General features: G+C 52.3%; 1 protein-coding gene across 2 annotated transcripts in view; it reads right to left on the bottom strand.

Annotated features, from left to right (window-relative positions):
- Positions 1–547: 547 nt before the first annotated feature.
- The window catches only part of Cda5 (Chitin deacetylase-like 5), a 36,225-nt gene continuing 17,514 nt past the window's right edge, over positions 548–19,258 (bottom strand). The window contains exons 2-16 of one of the 2 annotated variants that reach the window (XM_076897107.1): positions 11,222–11,396; positions 9,576–9,671; positions 8,137–8,506; positions 7,734–7,789; positions 7,302–7,456; positions 7,030–7,202; positions 6,881–6,930; positions 6,058–6,189; positions 5,170–5,211; positions 4,399–4,592; positions 3,429–3,654; positions 1,639–1,768; positions 1,233–1,540; positions 950–1,148; positions 548–869 (exon numbers count right to left, since the gene is read on the bottom strand). In XM_076897107.1, coding sequence (XP_076753222.1) covers positions 705–869; positions 950–1,148; positions 1,233–1,540; positions 1,639–1,768; positions 3,429–3,654; positions 4,399–4,592; positions 5,170–5,211; positions 6,058–6,189; positions 6,881–6,930; positions 7,030–7,202; positions 7,302–7,456; positions 7,734–7,789; positions 8,137–8,506; positions 9,576–9,671; positions 11,222–11,396 — 2,471 coding nt within the window. In that variant the 3' untranslated portion in view covers positions 548–704. Of the gene's footprint in view, positions 870–949; positions 1,149–1,232; positions 1,541–1,638; positions 1,769–2,231; positions 2,458–3,428; positions 3,655–4,398; positions 4,593–5,169; positions 5,212–6,057; positions 6,190–6,880; positions 6,931–7,029; positions 7,203–7,301; positions 7,457–7,733; positions 7,790–8,136; positions 8,507–9,575; positions 9,672–11,221; positions 11,397–19,258 lie in introns of both variants that reach the window. The other variant, XM_076897106.1, reaches the window with a different exon arrangement.

Genomic DNA, 19,258 nt, shown 5'->3' with positions numbered 1-19,258 from the left:
GCGGGAGAAGGTGAGGGGTAAAGAAGAAAACCGCGAGGCGATCGATGCCTCGACTATCGAGTTTCGCGATTTCCCAAGCGACCCTACGGGTAAATCTCTCGCATCGCGTTCGCGGGATCGAACGAAACGATGCTCGTCCTCGTTTGATTGATTCCTTCGCGTCGAGAAATGGAAACACGGTTCGACGCGCAAGCTTGGCCACTCGTTTCTACGAATTATAAATATCCAATCCACGATCGACTACCGAATCGAATGATCAAAGCCAATGAAAAGTCTAACGATCGATTAAATACGTCTCGATCGAGTTACCTCGGATCGTTCGAATGCAACGTGTCGCCACTGCAACCTCCCAGAGTACATTAATATAATATACGATATCACGTAGCACGTTGCCACCTGGCTGGGATTTCGTTTCGCTGGTCACGATGCCACGCGGTCGTCGGGAACGGACGACGCGCTCCTTGCCTGATCGCCGTCGAGGGCACACCGCAACCGGGAAGCAAAGGGAGAGAAGGTGGTGGTGGTGGTGGTGATGTCGGGCGTAGTCGGTTTCTACAACCTACAGTCGATTTCGTTGGCGTACTCGGCCTGGATACGTTTCGCGGTATGTACGTGGCTGCTGGAGAGGCAAGGACGCCGGTGCTCTTCATCATTCTCGAGGCTGGCTGGGCCTCGATCGCACGGAACACCGATCCACTGTCCGTTCATTCGTGGGCATCGACGTCGTTGTCGATGCGACTGCTTCGTATCCCGGTTTTGCCCGTCCACGGATAGATATCCGGACACGTCTGACAGGTCTTCATGTACCTCACGCCGCTCTTGTGCCAGAGATTGCAGACCTTCGGGTTGTTGCACTTCTTCGGCCGGTCCTGCGCGGTCGTTTAAAACGGATTCGAATGTTTAAGGGCGACGTGGTATCGATTTAACGGTGGTTTAACGATATACGTACCGGATAGTTACACCCGAAAGGTTCGAAAGTGTGCATCAATGGTAACGGCGTAGGATTCCTGACCCACTGAATGGCTTGCCAGTTCGTCACGATCCACACGTCGTCCATCGCGACTATCGTGTCCAGGAACGATATGAAACCCTCCTTGTGATGCGGCTGGGTGAACCAGGCGGCGTGGTAGAACAGTCCGAACGGCGCCCTGAAATTAATCCCGTTTCCCTTTACCGTTCGAGAAATAACGCGTCGACGGATCGACGACCGGTTAACCGTACGCGAAACCGACCTATTCGTCGTGTAATGTCTCTCGAAGTTCTTGATCAGCATCTTGTAAACGCCGTCGGCAGTCGGTGGATTGCTGCACGCGTCTCCCATCGAGCATCTGCCTCCGTTCAGGTCCTGCCACATCACCATAGGGACCTCCCATAGACCTGGATAAGACCTGGTGGGGCACGGAGGAATCATGCAGTCGTGGAACAGCTTGTAGTCCAAGGTGTACGGCCAGCTGGGCGGTCGGTTCTCGTAGATCGGCATCGAGGAGTCGTACGTGAAGTTCGTATCCCATAGCATTTTGAACATGTTGTTTCCGCCGACCTGTTTCATTAGAAATGGTTTTCGCGAGGATTTCGATTAGCGTTCGATCGTTTCCTCGTTGCTTCTGCTATTTTTTTTTCTTTCGATTATGAAATTACCGATAGGAAAGGAGCTCTCATTCCCCTGACGTCCTCCAGTTTGACGCCTCCGTAAGCAGAGAGAATTTCGCGTTGTCCGGCAACTTCTCGCGCCCATTTCCGCTGAGAGAACTGCTCACCGAAACTGTGCCTGTATCGAGGATTTAATCGTCGGTTTATCGTGTGTTGTCGGACAAACAGACGAGATCGTGGGTCCGGATCGTGCGAAATTTCATCGTTGAAGAACTCGAGCAACGATCGGTGATTATATAGAACCGACGATTCGCGCGCTCTGACCCACGATTACGTTCTAAGACCATAGCTTAAGTCAAGTTCCGCCCGAACAAGCGGCTGGGTAGCTCTCTATCTAATCAACCACGCAATCAAGCTGGCGTTAGTCGCTAATTGAGATCGGTGCACAGGCAGAGCGTGAACGGCTGTGATTGCCGGTAATTGAAAGCATCGCGATCGCTCAATGGTAATGGATACGTGATTAAATGATCAACAGCGGAAACGTTATCTCGCGAATCAGATCAGAACGAACCGTTTCTTCTCCGTACCAAGAGGAATACCTGGTGATAATCTCTTCGTAGGTGTTCTCTGTTGGTACTTACGAAACCGTGTGGGAGGCGATCTCGTGGCCAGCGGCATAGAGATTCTGAACCTGGCTGTAGTCTGTCCACTCGTGGGAGACGTAGAAGGTGGCCGTGATGGGACATCCGTTCGGGTTCTTTCGTCCCTTCTCGAAGAGGTCGGTGTAGAGACCCTTGTTCAGGTCGTTCACGGAATCGTCGAACGTCAGGAGGACGATTTGCGGTATCTCCTCCGGAAGGTAGTCACCTGTTTCAGGGTTCGTTGTTCCGGATCGGAGAGGGCGAGGGATCGAAGGGGTACGTGTGTCGTCGTGTGTGGTACGTGTGAACGTGTACGTCGACGAGAGTGTTGCCGATCGAGGTTCGAGTGTCCGTTGCGTGATGGGAATGCGAGGAATGATCGAGTGATGCGAACGTGAAGTGAGTGAGAGAAAGAGAGAGAGAGAGAGACAGAGAGAGAGAATGAGTGAAGAGAGAGAGAGAGAGAGAAAAGAAAGAAAAGTTGCGGTTAGCACGCGTCATTAGTATACACGGCACAGGTGCGGCACGCAGCTGGTGAAACTGTTTCGCGACCCGTGTCAACGTTCATCTCAGATCGCGTCCGTTTCACCAGCCGTGCACCGCGTAGTATACGTTTCATCGCGATCCCGGACGATCCTCTTAATTACCGAGTAAAACGCGGGAGCCGAGAGCGGAGAACCGGAGCAATTTGTTACGGAAACACGGCCCCGTGGACGAACTAATAGACGCTTTAAAAGCACATCAATGAAACGGCTCGTCTTCTTCCAACGAGGCCGGGACGTACAACACGCAACGCGATACCGATACCATCGACACCTTTACTTTCCTGTCGCTTCCCTCAGGCTTGGCGGAATCTTACTTTCAGATTAGCCTCGCGTTCGCAGAGGATATCGGTTTTGTCCCAGCGTTATCGTCCGGGTAATCGCGGAAACGAAGAGGATCGTCGAGGGAGAACGAGGCGTCCTGGTGGTTCACGGCGGTTACCTCGCGCGCGACGGAGAACGGAAGTTAGTCGAAGAGAGGCACCAAGGCGATGGACGTTCGATGGACGTTGGATGTATTGCGCGAGCGACGAATTAGCGTGTAACGTGCGACATTCGTAACAAGAACCGTTGATATCCCGAGATGCGGACAGGGGTAGCGAGAGAGAAAGCTCTGCGGCTGCTGTTCCTTTGATTTGCCACCCGTTCAACTTACGAGACGGTGTGCGATGCCATTTCGTGGCCATCCGCGTAAAGGTTTTGCACCTGGCTATAATCGGTCCACTCGTGCGAGACATAGAACGTGGCCGTGATCGGGCACCCGTTCGGATTCTTACGGCCGTTTTCGAACAGCTCGGTGTACAACGGTTTGTTTAGATCGTTCACGGCGTCGTCGAACGTCAGCAGAACGATCTGCGGCGCCTGTTCGACCGGGATCCCACCTGGATACGGAACGATTTCAATTCACTCGGAAAAAGAGGATCGAGAACCGTTGTCCTCGTGCGTCGCGGAGGTCTTCGCGCGTGGAATTCTTAAGCGCACGCGAGACTTATCGAAAAGGGGGATCTCTCGAAGCGCGGTGGTTGATCCATTGCTTAATTAAAAACGCGACAGAGCCAGGGACACCCGACTCCGGCAGATTCTTCCGGATGATTTATGCGAGGTATGCGAGGTTGCACAATCCTTTCTAGACGCGTACCTAGGCGGCGAAATATCATTACCGTGACTCGACCGCGCGCGTATTCGTCTTTCTCTCCTTTCATCCTCGTGTCGATTTCGGTGGATCGACAGGTAGGGAGCGAGTATTTGAAATTCGTCTAGCCGTGTCGTTGGTATGTTTGTCACGCGGGTGCTTTCGATTTCGAGCAACCTTCGTGGTAGGCGCACGTGCGAAATTCCGAGCGGCAAAGCGGATCTGTTTCACTTTCGAGCGGAGAACGGTTATGTGTAACGTTAGAATCGGAGAAAGTCACGGTGGCTGCTAAAACCGATCGGCTAAACTTAACATTCGCGGCGTGCTCGACCGCTCTTGCATCACACTCGCTGCCCACGTCGGATCGTTTCTCGATGTTTATTCGAGTTTTATACGCGCGCGAGACCCGCCGCCCTTGTCGTTTCCTGCACGCGTTCATATATCCAGGCCCGTCGAATCGAACGGGAAGCAATTTGCGCGCCGCCACGCTTACCTGGAATGTCCGCGCCGCCGCAGCTACAATCAGGAAGCAAGCAGACGTCTTTGCGACACTTGGCCGCCGGCTTGTCGACCTGCGGGGTCGGATAAATCGGCAACGGCCTTGTCGGAGGATGCCTGTAGATGTCGACGAACTCCTGCGCTTTCGACACGATCTCCGTGGACGGCTTCAAGGTTGGCCGTGATCGCCTGTAATCGCGAATCACCCACTTTTCACGGCATCGATCGTCGAACAAAAACGAGAGAGAGGGACAGAGAGAGAGAGAGGGTGGGGAATAAATAAAAAAAAAAAAAGCCGCGTTCCGATGTTCTGTAGAAACTAGGCGATTGTTTCCTGTCGCGTAACGTGATTTCACCTCTGGCTACTAAACGGCAATGATCGTGATCCACGGAATCGGTTAAGGCCTGATTTCGCTGCCGGTGTTCGGTAGAGCCGGGCGATCGTTTAGTAACTTTAATAGCGCGACAGCTGCCCGCAGCTTGCACGCAATTAACTTTCTAGCCGCGTTAATTCGAGGTGGCCTACGTTCGTTCACCTTGACGCAGCCAAGAGACGACAACAACTTGGGCTAGAAGTTAGCCAGTCCACCGGGTCGGATGACCGATCCTTTCGCTGCGCCGATTAAAAACCGATTCCAACGGTGGATCTCGATTATGTCATCGGAGATTGGCATCTCGAGGTGTCGTCTCGCGTCAGACAGCGTACGCGCTAGTTTCTCCAAACAGGTAGGAAGAATACGAGTTGTAAGATGAAATTTCGACTTACGGCGGTGCTGTGCCACGATTCACCGTTTGCGGACGCCCTCGGCTGAAAGAAAAGCACAGACGGGGATTGTAGATTAGGCGATGGCGTGATAGAAATCTAAGTGGATCGCTCAAAGAGGAGGTGGACGAGAAAAATTGAAAAATCGACGTCGCTTCCGGTCGCGTACAAAAGGAAAATGCCCGACAGCCGGGAGAGAAAGCTGGTGATTCGTTTTGCGGAACACAGAGACCAGCGAAATCGGGTCTTGGTCGACGGAGACGATGCAAGGCCGTTCTTTTGGTCTCCGCGTGGAAGTTCGATGGGATCGGTTCTGACAAAGGCGAATCGAGAGACATCGTGGACTCTGCGTTCGACAAAACTCGCGTTACTCGTGGTCGCGCGTTCGATCAAGTTTGCAATTAGACCGCTTCGATCGGCTGGGTGTCGTTCCAACGAGAAATTTTTAAACGTCTATTATTTATATTACTCGGTGTCTTCGCTCCAGCGTACAGTTGTTCGTTCTGCTACCACTTTCACGAGCGGTTGCACGCGAGTACACGATAAAAGTGAACGCGTGCGCGTTGGCACTCGATCAGAATGCGCGTTTAATCCTTTCGCGGCTGAAATTCGCGACGAGCAACAGCGCGGAACGATTCCCGATCGCAGACGCTGAAAAAGCCGCCCGCTGGGTAAACACTGGTGAATTTCCAGGCCGCGGTCGCACAAAGGGGCGGAGAAATCGTGTTTGTCCACGCGAACGGAAGAGAGCGTGAAGCGATGTCGCGATCGATGCGCTGAAATACATCTAATCGACGCGGCAACCCTTTTTGGTTGCGTAATTTGAAGAGAAAAAGAAAAAAAGAAAAGCTTTCGACGACGATAGTAGTCGATGAGAGCTGGAGAACGTACCTGGGTGGATTGACCGTGTAAGGTCTGCTGGTGGTGGTCGGAGACTGCGTGGTAGTCGTCAGTGGTACAAACGTGTCCACGATGGCGTTTGGAGTCGTCACGTGGACGACAGGGTGGCTGAGCACGTTCGGTCTGCGCACACGCGATCTTTAATTAGCTCAAATTGCCGAGAAACCGAGCGGTGATCTTCCTCGTGATCCTCATCAACGCTCTCCGCGGTGAAAGACCGCGGAAACCGCTTCCTGGTCTGATCGTTTATCCAATTTTTCATTATTATTATTAAGGAATGAGTCGCGCGCGCGAGATTTCACGGTGTCTCGCCTCTCCGCGTTCAGCTCGAGTCATTTAAATTGGAAGAAAGCTGTTATAATTGGAAACTCGGATCCTGTTGTACATACTGCCAAGTAGAGACAGGCTGCGAACCTTCCACGCTCTATTCGGAGTGTTTTGCAGCGGCGGGTCACCGTTCGGAAACCAACCGAACGAGTATCCAGCGAGTCACGCGTCTCGCTTCTACGAGCGACTATTTTTACCACCGATTAGATCGATAAGCTGGCCTGTTCGCGTGAGCAGCAACGATTCTCAGTCGACGAGGGATCCCCGCGGATAGCGCAAGGATGCGTCGACGTCATTTTCCGTTTCTGAGAAACGTAATTTACAGGAATAGCGCGGAGAGACGAGTCGACGGAAGACGCGAGAAGGTGAGAGTTCGAGCGATTCGAACGGTAATTTCTTTGTCCGCTTCACGCGAGACTTCACACTCGAAGGTTGGGACGAGGCATCCGAGGAGGATCCGCTTCCAGTTGACAAAAAAGCTTCTCACCTGTACGATTGGCCCTCGTTGATGCGGAACTTGTTCTTGTTCAGCTGAGCCTGCACGGTCGCCGCGCGAAACAGAAAAACGACAGAAATTGTGATTCGCGTCGTGATCCTTTCTAAACCGACCGGGCAAAAAAACACTTTCCACGTTACCTGATTCTCGTAGATATCGTAGTCCTGCACCGTGACGTCCTGATTCAGGTTGTACTTGTCCGCTTCGTTCACCGCGACCTTCTTCGGCTTCTGATACTGCCGCGTGTTCACCTCGCTGATCTTGACGCTCGGTTGAACGGGCACCGATTGGTTCACGGTGTATTGGTTGTAGTCTAGCCGAGAAACGGTACCGATTATTCGTCGATGCAACCAACCGACGAATCGGTCAGATTTCGAAGGGAATCCCCTTAATCTTACGTGAGATCGCTTACCATCGTCCTTGTAAATGGACACGTCGTCGTCGTAGATGGTGTAATACGGATAACTCTGATCCGGATCGTTGTAGTACGATTTGGAGATCACCGGTGCAACCGTGGACGCGAGGATCTTCGCGACCCTCGGCGATTCGGAGGACGGCACTTGCGTTCTGCGTTCACGTTGGACAAAAGTTAAACAGGCCACTCTGGTCTTTATCAACGGGGGGAGGGTTTATCGCGCGGTGTAATCGGCGCTCGTAAAGCCGGAGAGAAAAGAGAGAGAGAGAAAGAAAAAAGGAAAATGCCGAGATCGGCGTTACGTAAAGTCGAAGCAGCCACCGGGAGAACCGACGGGGCCCACGGCGAAAGAGAAATCGAGTAAAAAGGTCGTGGCGCGCGCCACGGCGGGGCAGGGCCGGTCCGATTTCAAAGCCGATTTTTACGTACCTGTAATGGGCTTCCGTTTGGGCGCGCGTGCTCACGAGGCTCTCCTTCTCTCTTTCCTGCGGGATGGGATAATTCAGAAATTAATTCCCCGCCAGGCTCGTTTCTCATTCGTAGTCGAAATCTATCTCTGTCCCGGCGAGTTAATCGACTTGGCGCCTCCGCGGTAACGCTCCGACGAATTACTCGCGTGTTGCAATTTATATTTCCTACGTGACGTACAGATGGATTCGGGGACCAAAAATAAGGCAGAGAAGCTCGCGCAAAAGCGAGTCATCGAGTCAGGAAGAGATCACAGAGGCTAGAACGACTGGCCTGTGTCTGTGTCTAATCAGCGCGTCCTGTCAAGACTTGATCGAGACAAACTGCAAACCGATGTAGCCCAAATTAGAAACCATTCGCTCACCGAAATCACATTCCTCCTCAGACCGTCCCTATCCCGCTGCACCTGTCCGATCGTCGACGGTTGTCCCCTGTACACTCGTTGCTGTCTATCGCTCTCCACTTCCGTGGCTGGCTCGTACTCTTCCTCGTGATAGTTCCTGCTTTGCTGTCTCTGTCTGATCTGCTTCTCGGTGATCTGCGGCACGGGCGTCGGCGTGGTCGTGGCTGAGATCGGTTGCCTCTGAACGGGACGTTGCTGCGGTTGTTGCTCGCGTCGGTGCTGTTGCTGCGGTTGCTCTCGTATCTGCTGTTGCTCTCGTATCTGCTGTTGCGACCGTTGCTGCTGTTGTTGCTGTTGCTGTTGCTCCTGAAGGCTCTCGATCTTCGCCGATCTGCGTGTGGTTCCCAAGTCGGATGTTAAACAGTTGTGGTTTAGAACGAAGGAAAGTTGGTCAAAGTAAAAGTTTCGATCGGCTGTCGAACCAGTTTACGAACCGAAAACACGTTACTGAGAATGGCAAGGACGACGGGGTGGACGCGTCCAGACGGAAAGAACCGGTGCGCCGCGGTTCTGGGACCATTTCTTTCCCCGATTACTCGCGTACAATACGAGCGTTAACGAGCGACCGGCGACCGCTCTCGTTGCCCAACTTTTACTTGCATAAAGGGGAATCGCGGCCGACTACGCGAGTTCCAGCTGTTCTCAACGAGAAACAACGAGGAGAGTGGGAGGCAGGTCTTTCATTGTCGGCTACCACGCGGTTATACAACAAATTCGCCTAATCCTGTCGGGCGACGGACGCTGAGAAATGAACGTTTCGACGGCTGTTTCGATCGCGATCTACCGTGACGGAGGAAGGAAAGTGGCGGCGGAGCGAGGGAAAAACGTCGCGTGTGGCAATCGAGCCGGCGGAGAATAGCGATCATTCGCGATTTTTAAGCAGAAAGGCAGAGGAAATCGTAATGGATTCGATCGGGGTCGAGCGTGTTTATCGACCGACTCTTGACGTCACCGACTTCGATTTTCCGTGGGTGCTGTTCCTCTCGCGTGAGAGATGAAAAAAATACTATCCGATCGTTTCGATACGCTCCCGTTTCTTTCTTGCCCCAACTCTCGCTCGGTTGTTTCTTTTTTTTTCGTCCTTTTTTCTCCCGCTGGCGATAAACGCGAGCGAAGTTCGTGCACGAACGATTGGTCGTTTCGCAATCGCCATCGGAGCCGAATTATTGCGCAATCGACGGACGTCCGGCGTTACAGATCTTTGCCACCCGAAGGCCGTTCGAATCGGCTCGGGCCGACTGTGAGAACCGCGCGAGTTCTCAGCCAACCCGCTCGTATGTGTCGCAGGAAATTAAATTACTACACAGCTTGCCACCGAAGGATTAATGCGCGATGGATTAACGAGCGTAACTCGCGTGTACGGCAGTTACGCGTGACACGTAATACCTTTGAAAACTCACCTTTCCAACAGCGGATCCTCTTCGGTTTCCTTACTGGGAGATCCGCCTTCGGGGCATCCTACGTTACGTGGCCAATCGCATGTCTGTAACTCGTGACTGTTCAACAGAAAGCAACAAGTATTCTCTCGATATCAGCTATTCATCGTTCACTCGTTGCTTCGAGTCTCCTCGAAGAATGCGATTTCGAGGATCGTCGAAAAATGAGAAATGATTTTGGAAATGGAATTCCGTTTCAGGTGAACGTACGAGCGTCCTTAATTGGACACGACGTATCTCAGGGCAGGCAGGCCGGTTTTATAGCGGACTCGTTTGCACGCACCATCGTATCGAGAGAGGTGTGGCAGCCTGACTTTTTCCAGGGTTATGCGTACACAGCTACGACCCCCTTTTACCTCGTAAATCCAGATCAAAAGTATACTGGGCTCGTAATCGCGTCCGATTGAGTTATTTCTATCCCCGCGTACACCGAAAGGAGGAAACCCCGCTATCCTTGGTATCGCGATTAACATTCACAACGTGGGTAACACAGATGGCCGGTTAATAAAACCCGAAATCTAAATCTAAATCTCGAAGTAACCGTTTCGAGGCCTCCACCACCTACAGACAAGGACTAACGAGCGTAGAAAAGGTTGTTCACCCGATCTACGGATAAATCTCGCGACGGGATGACAAACTTTTACAACAGGCATCACACTCGCCCACCAGGGAATACCATTCGGAGTTTCGAGGTGGTTTTCCCCGCTGGCGAAACAGGTTTCATCGGACAGTCCGCTTCGCGTCACGCGTAAACCATCCCGCGAACGGAACCCATTTATCCGGCATCGCGATGGTTTCGCGTGGCTCGATACAGGCGTCGTCCACGCGGTGCTATCGAAAGCTTCCGATCCCTGGAGTTGCGTAGTCTGTCGATGGACGAACTCGAGGCTCGTAAAGAATTTCGTTCGGGCCTTGGGACCGGGCAAAAGAAGTAGAAATCTCCGCGGATCGTTGCGACACGCGCAGGCCCTGGGAATACTGGAGAGTCACATCCATTAGGCTTGTCTATATCCGGACGACAATACCGTGGGTTTTCGCCTTTCGATCCGACGCCTGTTATCCGCTCGCGTTTCGATCCATCACGGCGCGCTAATTTCTGCCCGTATTAGTCGATCGAACGCAGGGGGGGTATCGTTCGCCTCTTTACACGTGTACGAGTCTCCTCGATCAATTATCCGGCTGTTTGCGGAACCGTTTCGCGTTAGCGATTATCGCGGGTCCACGGTTCAACCGGTGTTACCGCATCGGGTTCGCGAAAGAAAATGGTAGTTGGTAATGAACGATTAACGCGCGGTTCGGTATTAATAAAAAAAAAAAAAAGGAACTCATTCATTCGACATGAATGGGAAAGGTATGTGATGCATTCGCCGAAACGAAGGAACGCGAGCACAAGAAACCCGTAATATGCGCCGGGGTTTTTCATAGGTGTTAAGCCCGTGTACACAAGAACAGGCTGCGTTGCGAAACGGAGGCAAAGTAAATTTTCTCACGCTATATCGCACAAAGAACCAGTTCATTGCTACTTCCTATTTTTCTTTTTTTTTTTACGTTCACATAATAATTTCTTCGAGAGAGAGGGAGAGAAGTATCTGTATCTCGAGTGGGCTCACCTGTACATCAATCCCCCGGTGCAGGACTCGAGCAGGGCACCACCGAACACGCAGACATAGTACTGGGTGCAGTCGCGCGGATGGGGATAATAGCCGAACTCTTCAGGGCACTCGAACTCCAACGCTGCCTCGTTTCTGCTCGCTCTGGCGCTTCTCGGGACGGTCCTTTGGCATCCTGCGTGCAATTCATATCCATGTATTCACTATGCATCGCATCATACTTGAAAAGATCCTCCGAACTTAGGGTCGTTTGAACTTAGAAATGGTTTGATAAAAAGAGATCAGACAGCAAAGATACCGTCCGCGAATGTTCGATACTGTTTTGCGTTATACCAGTTGCATACAGAGTTTCGTTCTCTGTGAGCGTGAACGGAGTGCACGAACCGACGGCATTGCGTAACGAAGAGTGCAAGTAACCGGATTTTTGGTCGACCTTGCACGCGCACACGAGCGACCATGCAGATATTCGTAAATTTAGAGTAGCGTCGAAATGGCGCCAGGGGACGTGGAGGCGGTGGGAGGGAAAGGGGTGCCGGAAACGTGGCGCCAAATTTTCGTAATCGACGCGCCGCGGTTCCGTTCGCCACGACGGACGCGCGTACACGTCCGTGGACGACGGGACGAACGAGATGCGTCGCGTTTGGCGATGGTTGCGGTGCCATTTCGTTACCGGTTAAATAGCGTGGCATCGTTGAAAACGGTTTCTACGTTCCACCATTGTTTCGCCCGCCGGTGGATTCGATTATCCCACTAAAGCTTTCCGGCACAATTTCATCGTGGGACCGCGCCACCGGTGGGACGACGAATTGATTTGTTGGAAACGTGACTTACGCCATTCCTCTCGCCGGTACTCCCGACGTGAGAATACGTGTCCGTAGAATAACGCCACGGCTGGCTGGCTGGTATGCAAATCTTTCTCCGCGTTGTCGACGTTGACGAGGAGGCGAGTTTCGTTCGTCGAGCGAGCGATTGGCCGCGTACCAAATTTCCGATAGATTGGAGGAGCCAATAAACGAGTAAACAGTCGAGAGTTTCGGTTGCCGTCCCTGTTTATTTACCAATTTTTGTTCGATCGCCAGTCGAAAGCGATAGAAACCACGCGCATCGAAGGCATTTCTGGGTCGGTGTTTTTGCGCTCGATGGAGCTAAAAAGGCGCGGTGAAACCGCATGAAACGGCCAACTCGTGACGCGTTTCTTTGCCCCCCTATGAACGGCGAAAAAATAACAAAGCGATTGCGTAATTGTCATTAGGAAGCATCCGAGACGATGGATCGAGTAATCGTGATTGGAAACGACGATTATATCGGAACAGCCAGGAAGGAGAGGCTCGCGTAATAAACGCGTGTTCGATCGCCGAGAATGCGTCTAATTGGATCAAGACCGGTCGATCGAGCCACGGATCGGGTGTCCGATCTTTTTTCGTAAGGTTAGCACGCTCTTATTGTTCCGCAGCATTTTTCAACGGGAATCGCTCGCGATCTGAACAGTTTCAATATTGCAATCGCAGATCGCAACAGTCCAACGTATGCTCGTCGGAAATTTTCTCGAATCGTCGGCGCAAAAACGACTGGTCCGCTTCATAATTGGCGTATACGCTTTCTATTAGCGATCTAAACGCGTCAGCCCTTGGCAAATAGAGGAGCGAATAAGTGCAATCGTTTCCACCCTAGTGGCGGTGTTGCCTCTGTAACTGCGTTTAAACAAACCTCGTCTCGCCGAATCGCGGCCGCGCGTTTCGCAACGCGGACCGTTGCGCAAATTCCATTACGCCACGCTGTTAATAACGATCATCGTTATTGCTAATCACGAATGGATTAGCGAGCTCGGTAGAGGATTACTTTATCGCGCGTCGCGAGGGCAACGCGCGTCCTCGCGTGCCTCGACGGCTGCTCGCTCTTCCTGGTGTCATTGAAAGTATCGATTAGTCGCGGCGAAGGTCGCCGGGAAAATCGAAATCGAAGAAAGGGAGAAACCGGGAGAGCGGGACGCGGACGACCTTGAGGCTAATGTGTATCACACGGAGGGGCGACAAAAACGAGCATCCGGCAGACATCCTGGTACCGTTCTCTCGACCGGCCTTCCGGCAGGTTGCCAGCGACCTTGCCACCGGGGCAAGGTCGACGTCCTTCTCTCTCCTCTCCCATTGGCTGATCCTAAAATTCTCCTCTTCCTCTCGATCGTCGCGATTCTTATCTCGAGACGTGACTATTCGACTGCGCCTTTCTTCGAGGACGATCCACGGACGATCCGATCTTTACCGGTATCTCTCTCGGTGTACTGTTACTTTAGCGCAGATTGCAGCTGCGAATTCCATCGCGACGACGAGAGCCTCACTGCCGGCGAGTAATCGATTTCGCGTTGGGAATCCTCGTTCCCCCTGCCGCGATAATAAGATCCCTGTCCGATCTCTCGCGACTCTGACATTTTGCACCGCGTTCGCGTAAACGCTAACGCGATCGATCGCCACGGCCGATGACGAGAAAAGTTTCAGCCGTTCTAGAAAGGCGAATAATACGCGTCCCCGTGAACGTTGGCGCGCGGTGGGCGCGGAGGATTTAAATGTCAAACGAGCCACGGGGCCCACCTTCCTCTCAGACGCGTCTCGAGTTTTTCGCCGCCGCGGCCCCATTTCCCGAAATCGTTCGAATCGTTCGCCGGTGCGAACCAGTTCCCGCGCGCGGGTCAACCGGATGAAAAATGGCAGAACTCGTCGAACAGCCGATGCGAGTTTCGCAAGCGCTGCGGTTTTCGGCGGGTATCTTATCGCGAGAGAGATACTCGCTGAATTTTCACATGGCACCGGCCGTACGATGTAAAGTAACACCGTTCAGCCTTATTGAATGTTGCGGAAACGTGAGAGCCGTATTACCTGACTGACGACGCGATCTCGTCGCAGACGAGACGAACTCAGCTATTTGGTCGTCGCTTTTGGACCGTGAAGCGAGGTCGTTCGATTCGCTAAACGGTCGCCTCGTCGTCCACCGTTTCCGCTGGTTCAAGCTCAAAATTCCTAGGTCGTGAAGCGTACGATCCGGGACCAATGGTATTAGCGATGCCAATTTGTTCGAAGGACAGGGTAACGAGTGGATCGTTGCCACTGTAGCCGGGTCTTAAATTCGAATCAATGGTCGTTCATTTGCGCGCGATTAGCACCACCGGTCAGCAGTGCCGGTTTACGTAACAGAATTTGCATAATCAGAACCTTCTCGGTCGTTCGAGCGCAATTTGGAAACGGCGAAACGATCGCTGGTGCAAAACCAATAGGAACGGCGAGCTAAACGGCTCTAAACGGGGCTCGTAAAATGGTAAGAACTCGCAATCACGGGAGGTTTCGCGGAACGCGTCTACCCGTTCGCAGCCGAGGCGATAATCACCGAAATATAAGAACGAGATCGGTTCTGGGTACCGTTATTACCGCAAATTCGTCTAACGATCCTCGACCATGTATGGCGCCGGATTGTTACCCGTAACGATCTCGAGAGTCCATAAATTCTTTAATTATGGCCTGTTCGCGGAGCTTAATTAGAATTTCCACGCGTTCAAAAGAAGCCGATCGATTATACACGGAAAGATGAAGGGACTGTTGCGAGATCCACGGGAGCTGCGTTTTCAATTAGACGCTGACACGGTCCCGTAATTGCTCGTGCAGGGCAAACATCGTAGCGACAACCTAATAACATCTTTCGTTGAAAATCATACGTTGCTGGGTCCGCTGCTGGGATCGCGTAACAGTTGCTGCGTGCGAACCGAGGCGAACGCGTTCTCGAAACGTAAACCCGGGAAAACGTTTCCCGTCGCCGGAGTTGTTGCGAATTCATCGAGACTCGAGAGCCGCGGCCAATTTCCCTCCGCTCGCTTCCCAACCCATTACACTCTATAAATCACGCGTTTAACGGGCCGCTTTCAACGGGACACGGTCTCCGCTCTGAAACGTCCGCACCGAAACCTCGAGCCACGGTGTCCGCGAGCGAATTAATGCAAAGCCTCTCGAAATGGGAAGCGATTTTCCTGCATCGGTCGCGGGAACCACGTCCGCGGCAGCGAGCGTCTCGTAGGTACTCCATAAATCATGGGACCGTTGTTTTCTAAGGCGTTCCAGGTGGAAGTTTGCAGCGAAACACGCGGGGCGAGGAAAAGGTACGACTTACGAAGCTAAGAGAAGTGAAAGTCATGCGAATGGCAACGAGAGAACCAGGGAGAGAGAGAGAGAGAGAGAGAGAGAGAGAAAGAGAGGGACAGAGGGAGGCAGGGAAAAGAGAGGGTAAAAGAGGATAAAAGAGCTGGCGAGTGAATGAGTGAAAGTGAGTTGGAATACCGAAGCGGGGCTTTAAAACTGGAACACGGCTTGCATAATATCGGACAGTTTAAACAGTTTAAGGCGCGTGCATGTTCGCGGTTACCGTGTGTCCACCTTGCCGCTATGTTTAACATATTGCGCGAAAATTCGCTCAGAGCATCGATTTCTGACGTTCGCTTCCGTCGCCTCAGCGAGGAGGATGGAACGCTTCCGGTACCCGCTGTTTATCGTTCCGATTCTGCTGCGATTCGATGCGACGGGGCACATTGTTCCCTCTTTCGCGAAGATAGTTGCATGGGACGCGATACTGCGCTCTTGAAGTATTGCGTTCCCAGGTTTTCCCATGTCTAATAAAGGTCCGTGAAATTACAACAAATTAAATAGCTTTTATTCGCAATTTCATACCGCGTGAAACGGTAATTAGAACGTTTCTGAATCACGCTCGCTTGGGAAACTGGTGCACCACGTAACGTATCATAAAACCTAGTCCAGTTGACCCTCCAAGGAAACGGTCAGCCACGAGCAAGATTACAAGATCGCTCGTTGTCCAAAATTTAAATTCCAACCATTTTCGTCGTTCGCTGCTGGAATCATCGAAACGTTTTCTAATTCGCGTAATACTCTTCTCCTCAATACTCGAGGTGGCTCGAAAGTTTTCATCGCGCGCGCGCGTGCAGGCCTTCCTGTATTCCGTGCCAGCGATTCGGAGCGCAATCCTGGAATAATTTGATTGCTTTCTAGCGAGAATCCGTGGGGACCGCCGGATGATCGCGTTAACTGAGGAGTCGCGGTTACGACCGATCCGGTTTCATTTGGGACCGGTCACGCGTTCAATTACGCAATGGAGAAGCGTGCAATTATTATAGATCTGGAGTACGTAACAGCAGGCTTTTTTTGTCACCAAGCCCACAGGGAACGAATCCTGTTTCACTTTCTACGATCCATGGATTTCTTTTGGTCCCGGCTCTCTCGAACGAACGTGGACCTTGAAATCGATGGAATCGTTCAGACGCGAATTCCTTGGCGCGCTGGAAGTCGTCCAAGCAATCTCGACTTGTACCATTAATGTAGGGGGAGTTTAAGCTCGATCGTAAATTAAGTCAGGAAGAACGAGCGGTAACTCGTACGAAGTGAAGGCAATTAATAAAATAGGGCGTGCACGGTTAACGATTTCTACGCGGAAGCGAGACCGCCTGCATCGATTTCAGGCCTTACATACCCTATCAGCCACGCTGTTATTGGTCCCACCGATCAACGCCAAAGTGCCCGCGGATTTCTCTTCCCGGCACAGTCTCCTCGCGACTCGGACAGCTCAGATTATTCGGTGTAACGGGCGGAGTTTCGTAACGGCGATCCTCGTGTACTCGAGCAAAAAGGGTAGCTCGCGGATCGAGCGAACAGCCTGTGGAAAAGGAGAGCTCGACCGTCGACGAGCCGTTCGAACACGGAGAACACGAATTACCGCGATTCCCGGCGTGATTTGTTCCCAGTTTCATTGCCAGCTACGGGGATCGCGCAACGAACAGTCTGCGCTGTTAATTTCGACGAGTTTCTCGCGGTTCTTAGCTGAATCAGAACGCGAGATTTCGCAGGATCGAGCGTTGCGAAAAACGGGGCGTTACGAACGTCGGCTTCCTAGCGAACTCGTAACTCCTGCCAATTTATACGGCTCATTTGATACACTTCCGACTGGAGTCGAGGTAGTAACGTTGAAAGAGGACAGGAGCCTGCGAACGAACGCGTGTCTCTCTCGATCGACACACATTGCTCTAACAGCGAAAGGATCATACCGCTTGGCGCGCGGTAAATTAACGACAGGATCGTTTCCGCGTCGGTTTCATGGATACTCACGGTACCCACGGGCATCGAGAAGTCCGACGAACGTCTGTTCCCCGTATACAACGGTTTCTGGCGTTCCTCGCGTGACCACGGGAACCGATTCCTCGACCTTAACTCGAGCATCGACTCGTAACCGCCACCGGCTACCGTAATCCGTTGCACCCTGCTCTTTATCCACTCGAATAGGAGGCTCGATGCCCAAGAAGATCCTAATGATCGCCGCTAAATCACAATGCGATCGAGGAGCGTACCATGTTTCCCAGCGAACGTGCACGCCGTTTGTCTTGCGATTTCTTTCGTCGCGAATTACGCAGTCGTACCTCGAGGACGGAGAGATCCGTTTATCTAGGAAGGATACGGAGGATAAGGATCAAACGATTGGGCAACGGTAACGAGGTGGAACCGCCGGATTCGGTGAAACATCCGTCGACCTTACTCGTTATTAAACGGCGAGGAACGACCTCGAGAATAAGAAGAAGAAGAAGAAGCAGCTGCCTAGCGAGCAGCCACGAAGAAAGATGCGCATCGCGCTGTATCTCCGTTCTACGTGGACGTTGCGTATGCTAATAATCGGATGATGCATACGCCGGTTTGCGCAATCGTTCGTCTAGCCGTATGCCTGGTTTAGGCGAGAATGAAAAGTTTCGCGGTTGCTGGGAGGACGAGTGAAAGGTGGAAACATTCTGCCGGTTAACGTCGATAATTGTCGTGTGATCGAACGCGCGTCGACGATTAACCGCGAATATTGTTAGCGAGGCGCAATTAAAATTGCGATCTGCCAGCCATGAGATCGCGAGATGATACATGACGATCGAGAAGACCGCCACGACCCGGTTTCTATCTCCCACGTGGACCAGTTTACAATGTTACGCGAAAGAAAACTTTCCTGAGGAATTTCTCTCTCGAAAGCAATACGGTGGCATTGTACGATCCTGAAACGATGCCTCGCTTTCGTAACGCCCACGTTTTTTCGTTTACGAGCGAATTTCGTCCACGTGTCCTTTTCATGGGGAGGAAAATTTCGAGAGAAACTCGCGAGGCAACGAATGGCGTGCCATTTGCCTGACGATCGTGCAGGTGTTAACAGATTCCGATACGCAAGCGAAGTCGTGGCGCGAAGAAGCGGCGACCTCGCACGGTTATGCCATCGCGTACATGGAAACCGTTTTCTAGCCAGATCGAGGGGGATTCCCTTGGCTCTCGAGCCGACTACAAGGCGAGGATCCTGGGTGAAAGAGAGTTTACAAGGCCGCGGACTTCTTGGTCAAGTGAATCGGTGTTACTAGACCCTCGTCCTAGTGCGTCGATGTAATCGGGTAACGGTGTCTTGTCCAGTCGTACGGCTTTGAACGCGTAAAGATGCATCTGCCGAGAAGAGCTCGCGATCGATTCGAGGGATTCGTAATTCCTCGAGCGAGCAGCAACGCTTTGTCGCGCGTGGAACGCTCGTCGAGCAACGTAATACGAATTCGTCGGAATTAGACAAGCGGGCTTTCGTAACAAGTCGGCGACTCGATAAAAGTGCAGGCTGGATCGTAACCGAGCGGCCAGCCAGCTGGAGTAGCGAGCACTTTCGCCGTACTTCGAGTGCTTCCACCGGTCGAACGTGCGATCGCGCGTCTTTAGAGACACGCAGTCCGATTAAGCCTGGTCCCTAGTATCAATCGCGCGAAGCATTCAATTAGAACGCCTATTAACGGCCGATCGTGGACGTAACACGTCGCGAAACGTGACTCGCAGTGACGTACGCGACGCGATCGGAAGGCAGAATTTGCGAAATGAAATTTTACGGCCTGGATACGCCGTGGGATAGCAGCCGCGTCGTTCCGCTTACCCTTTTAACTGTGATTAATCGCAGGTTTATGAGAAAGACGGCTGAGAGATCGAGCTTACTCGGGCC

Source organism: Xylocopa sonorina, chromosome 6 (genome assembly GCF_050948175.1).
Source record: "Xylocopa sonorina isolate GNS202 chromosome 6, iyXylSono1_principal, whole genome shotgun sequence".
In the NCBI taxonomy this organism is placed as follows: Eukaryota; Metazoa; Arthropoda; class Insecta; order Hymenoptera; family Apidae; genus Xylocopa; species Xylocopa sonorina.
This window is presented reverse-complemented; position numbering and strand designations above follow the sequence as displayed.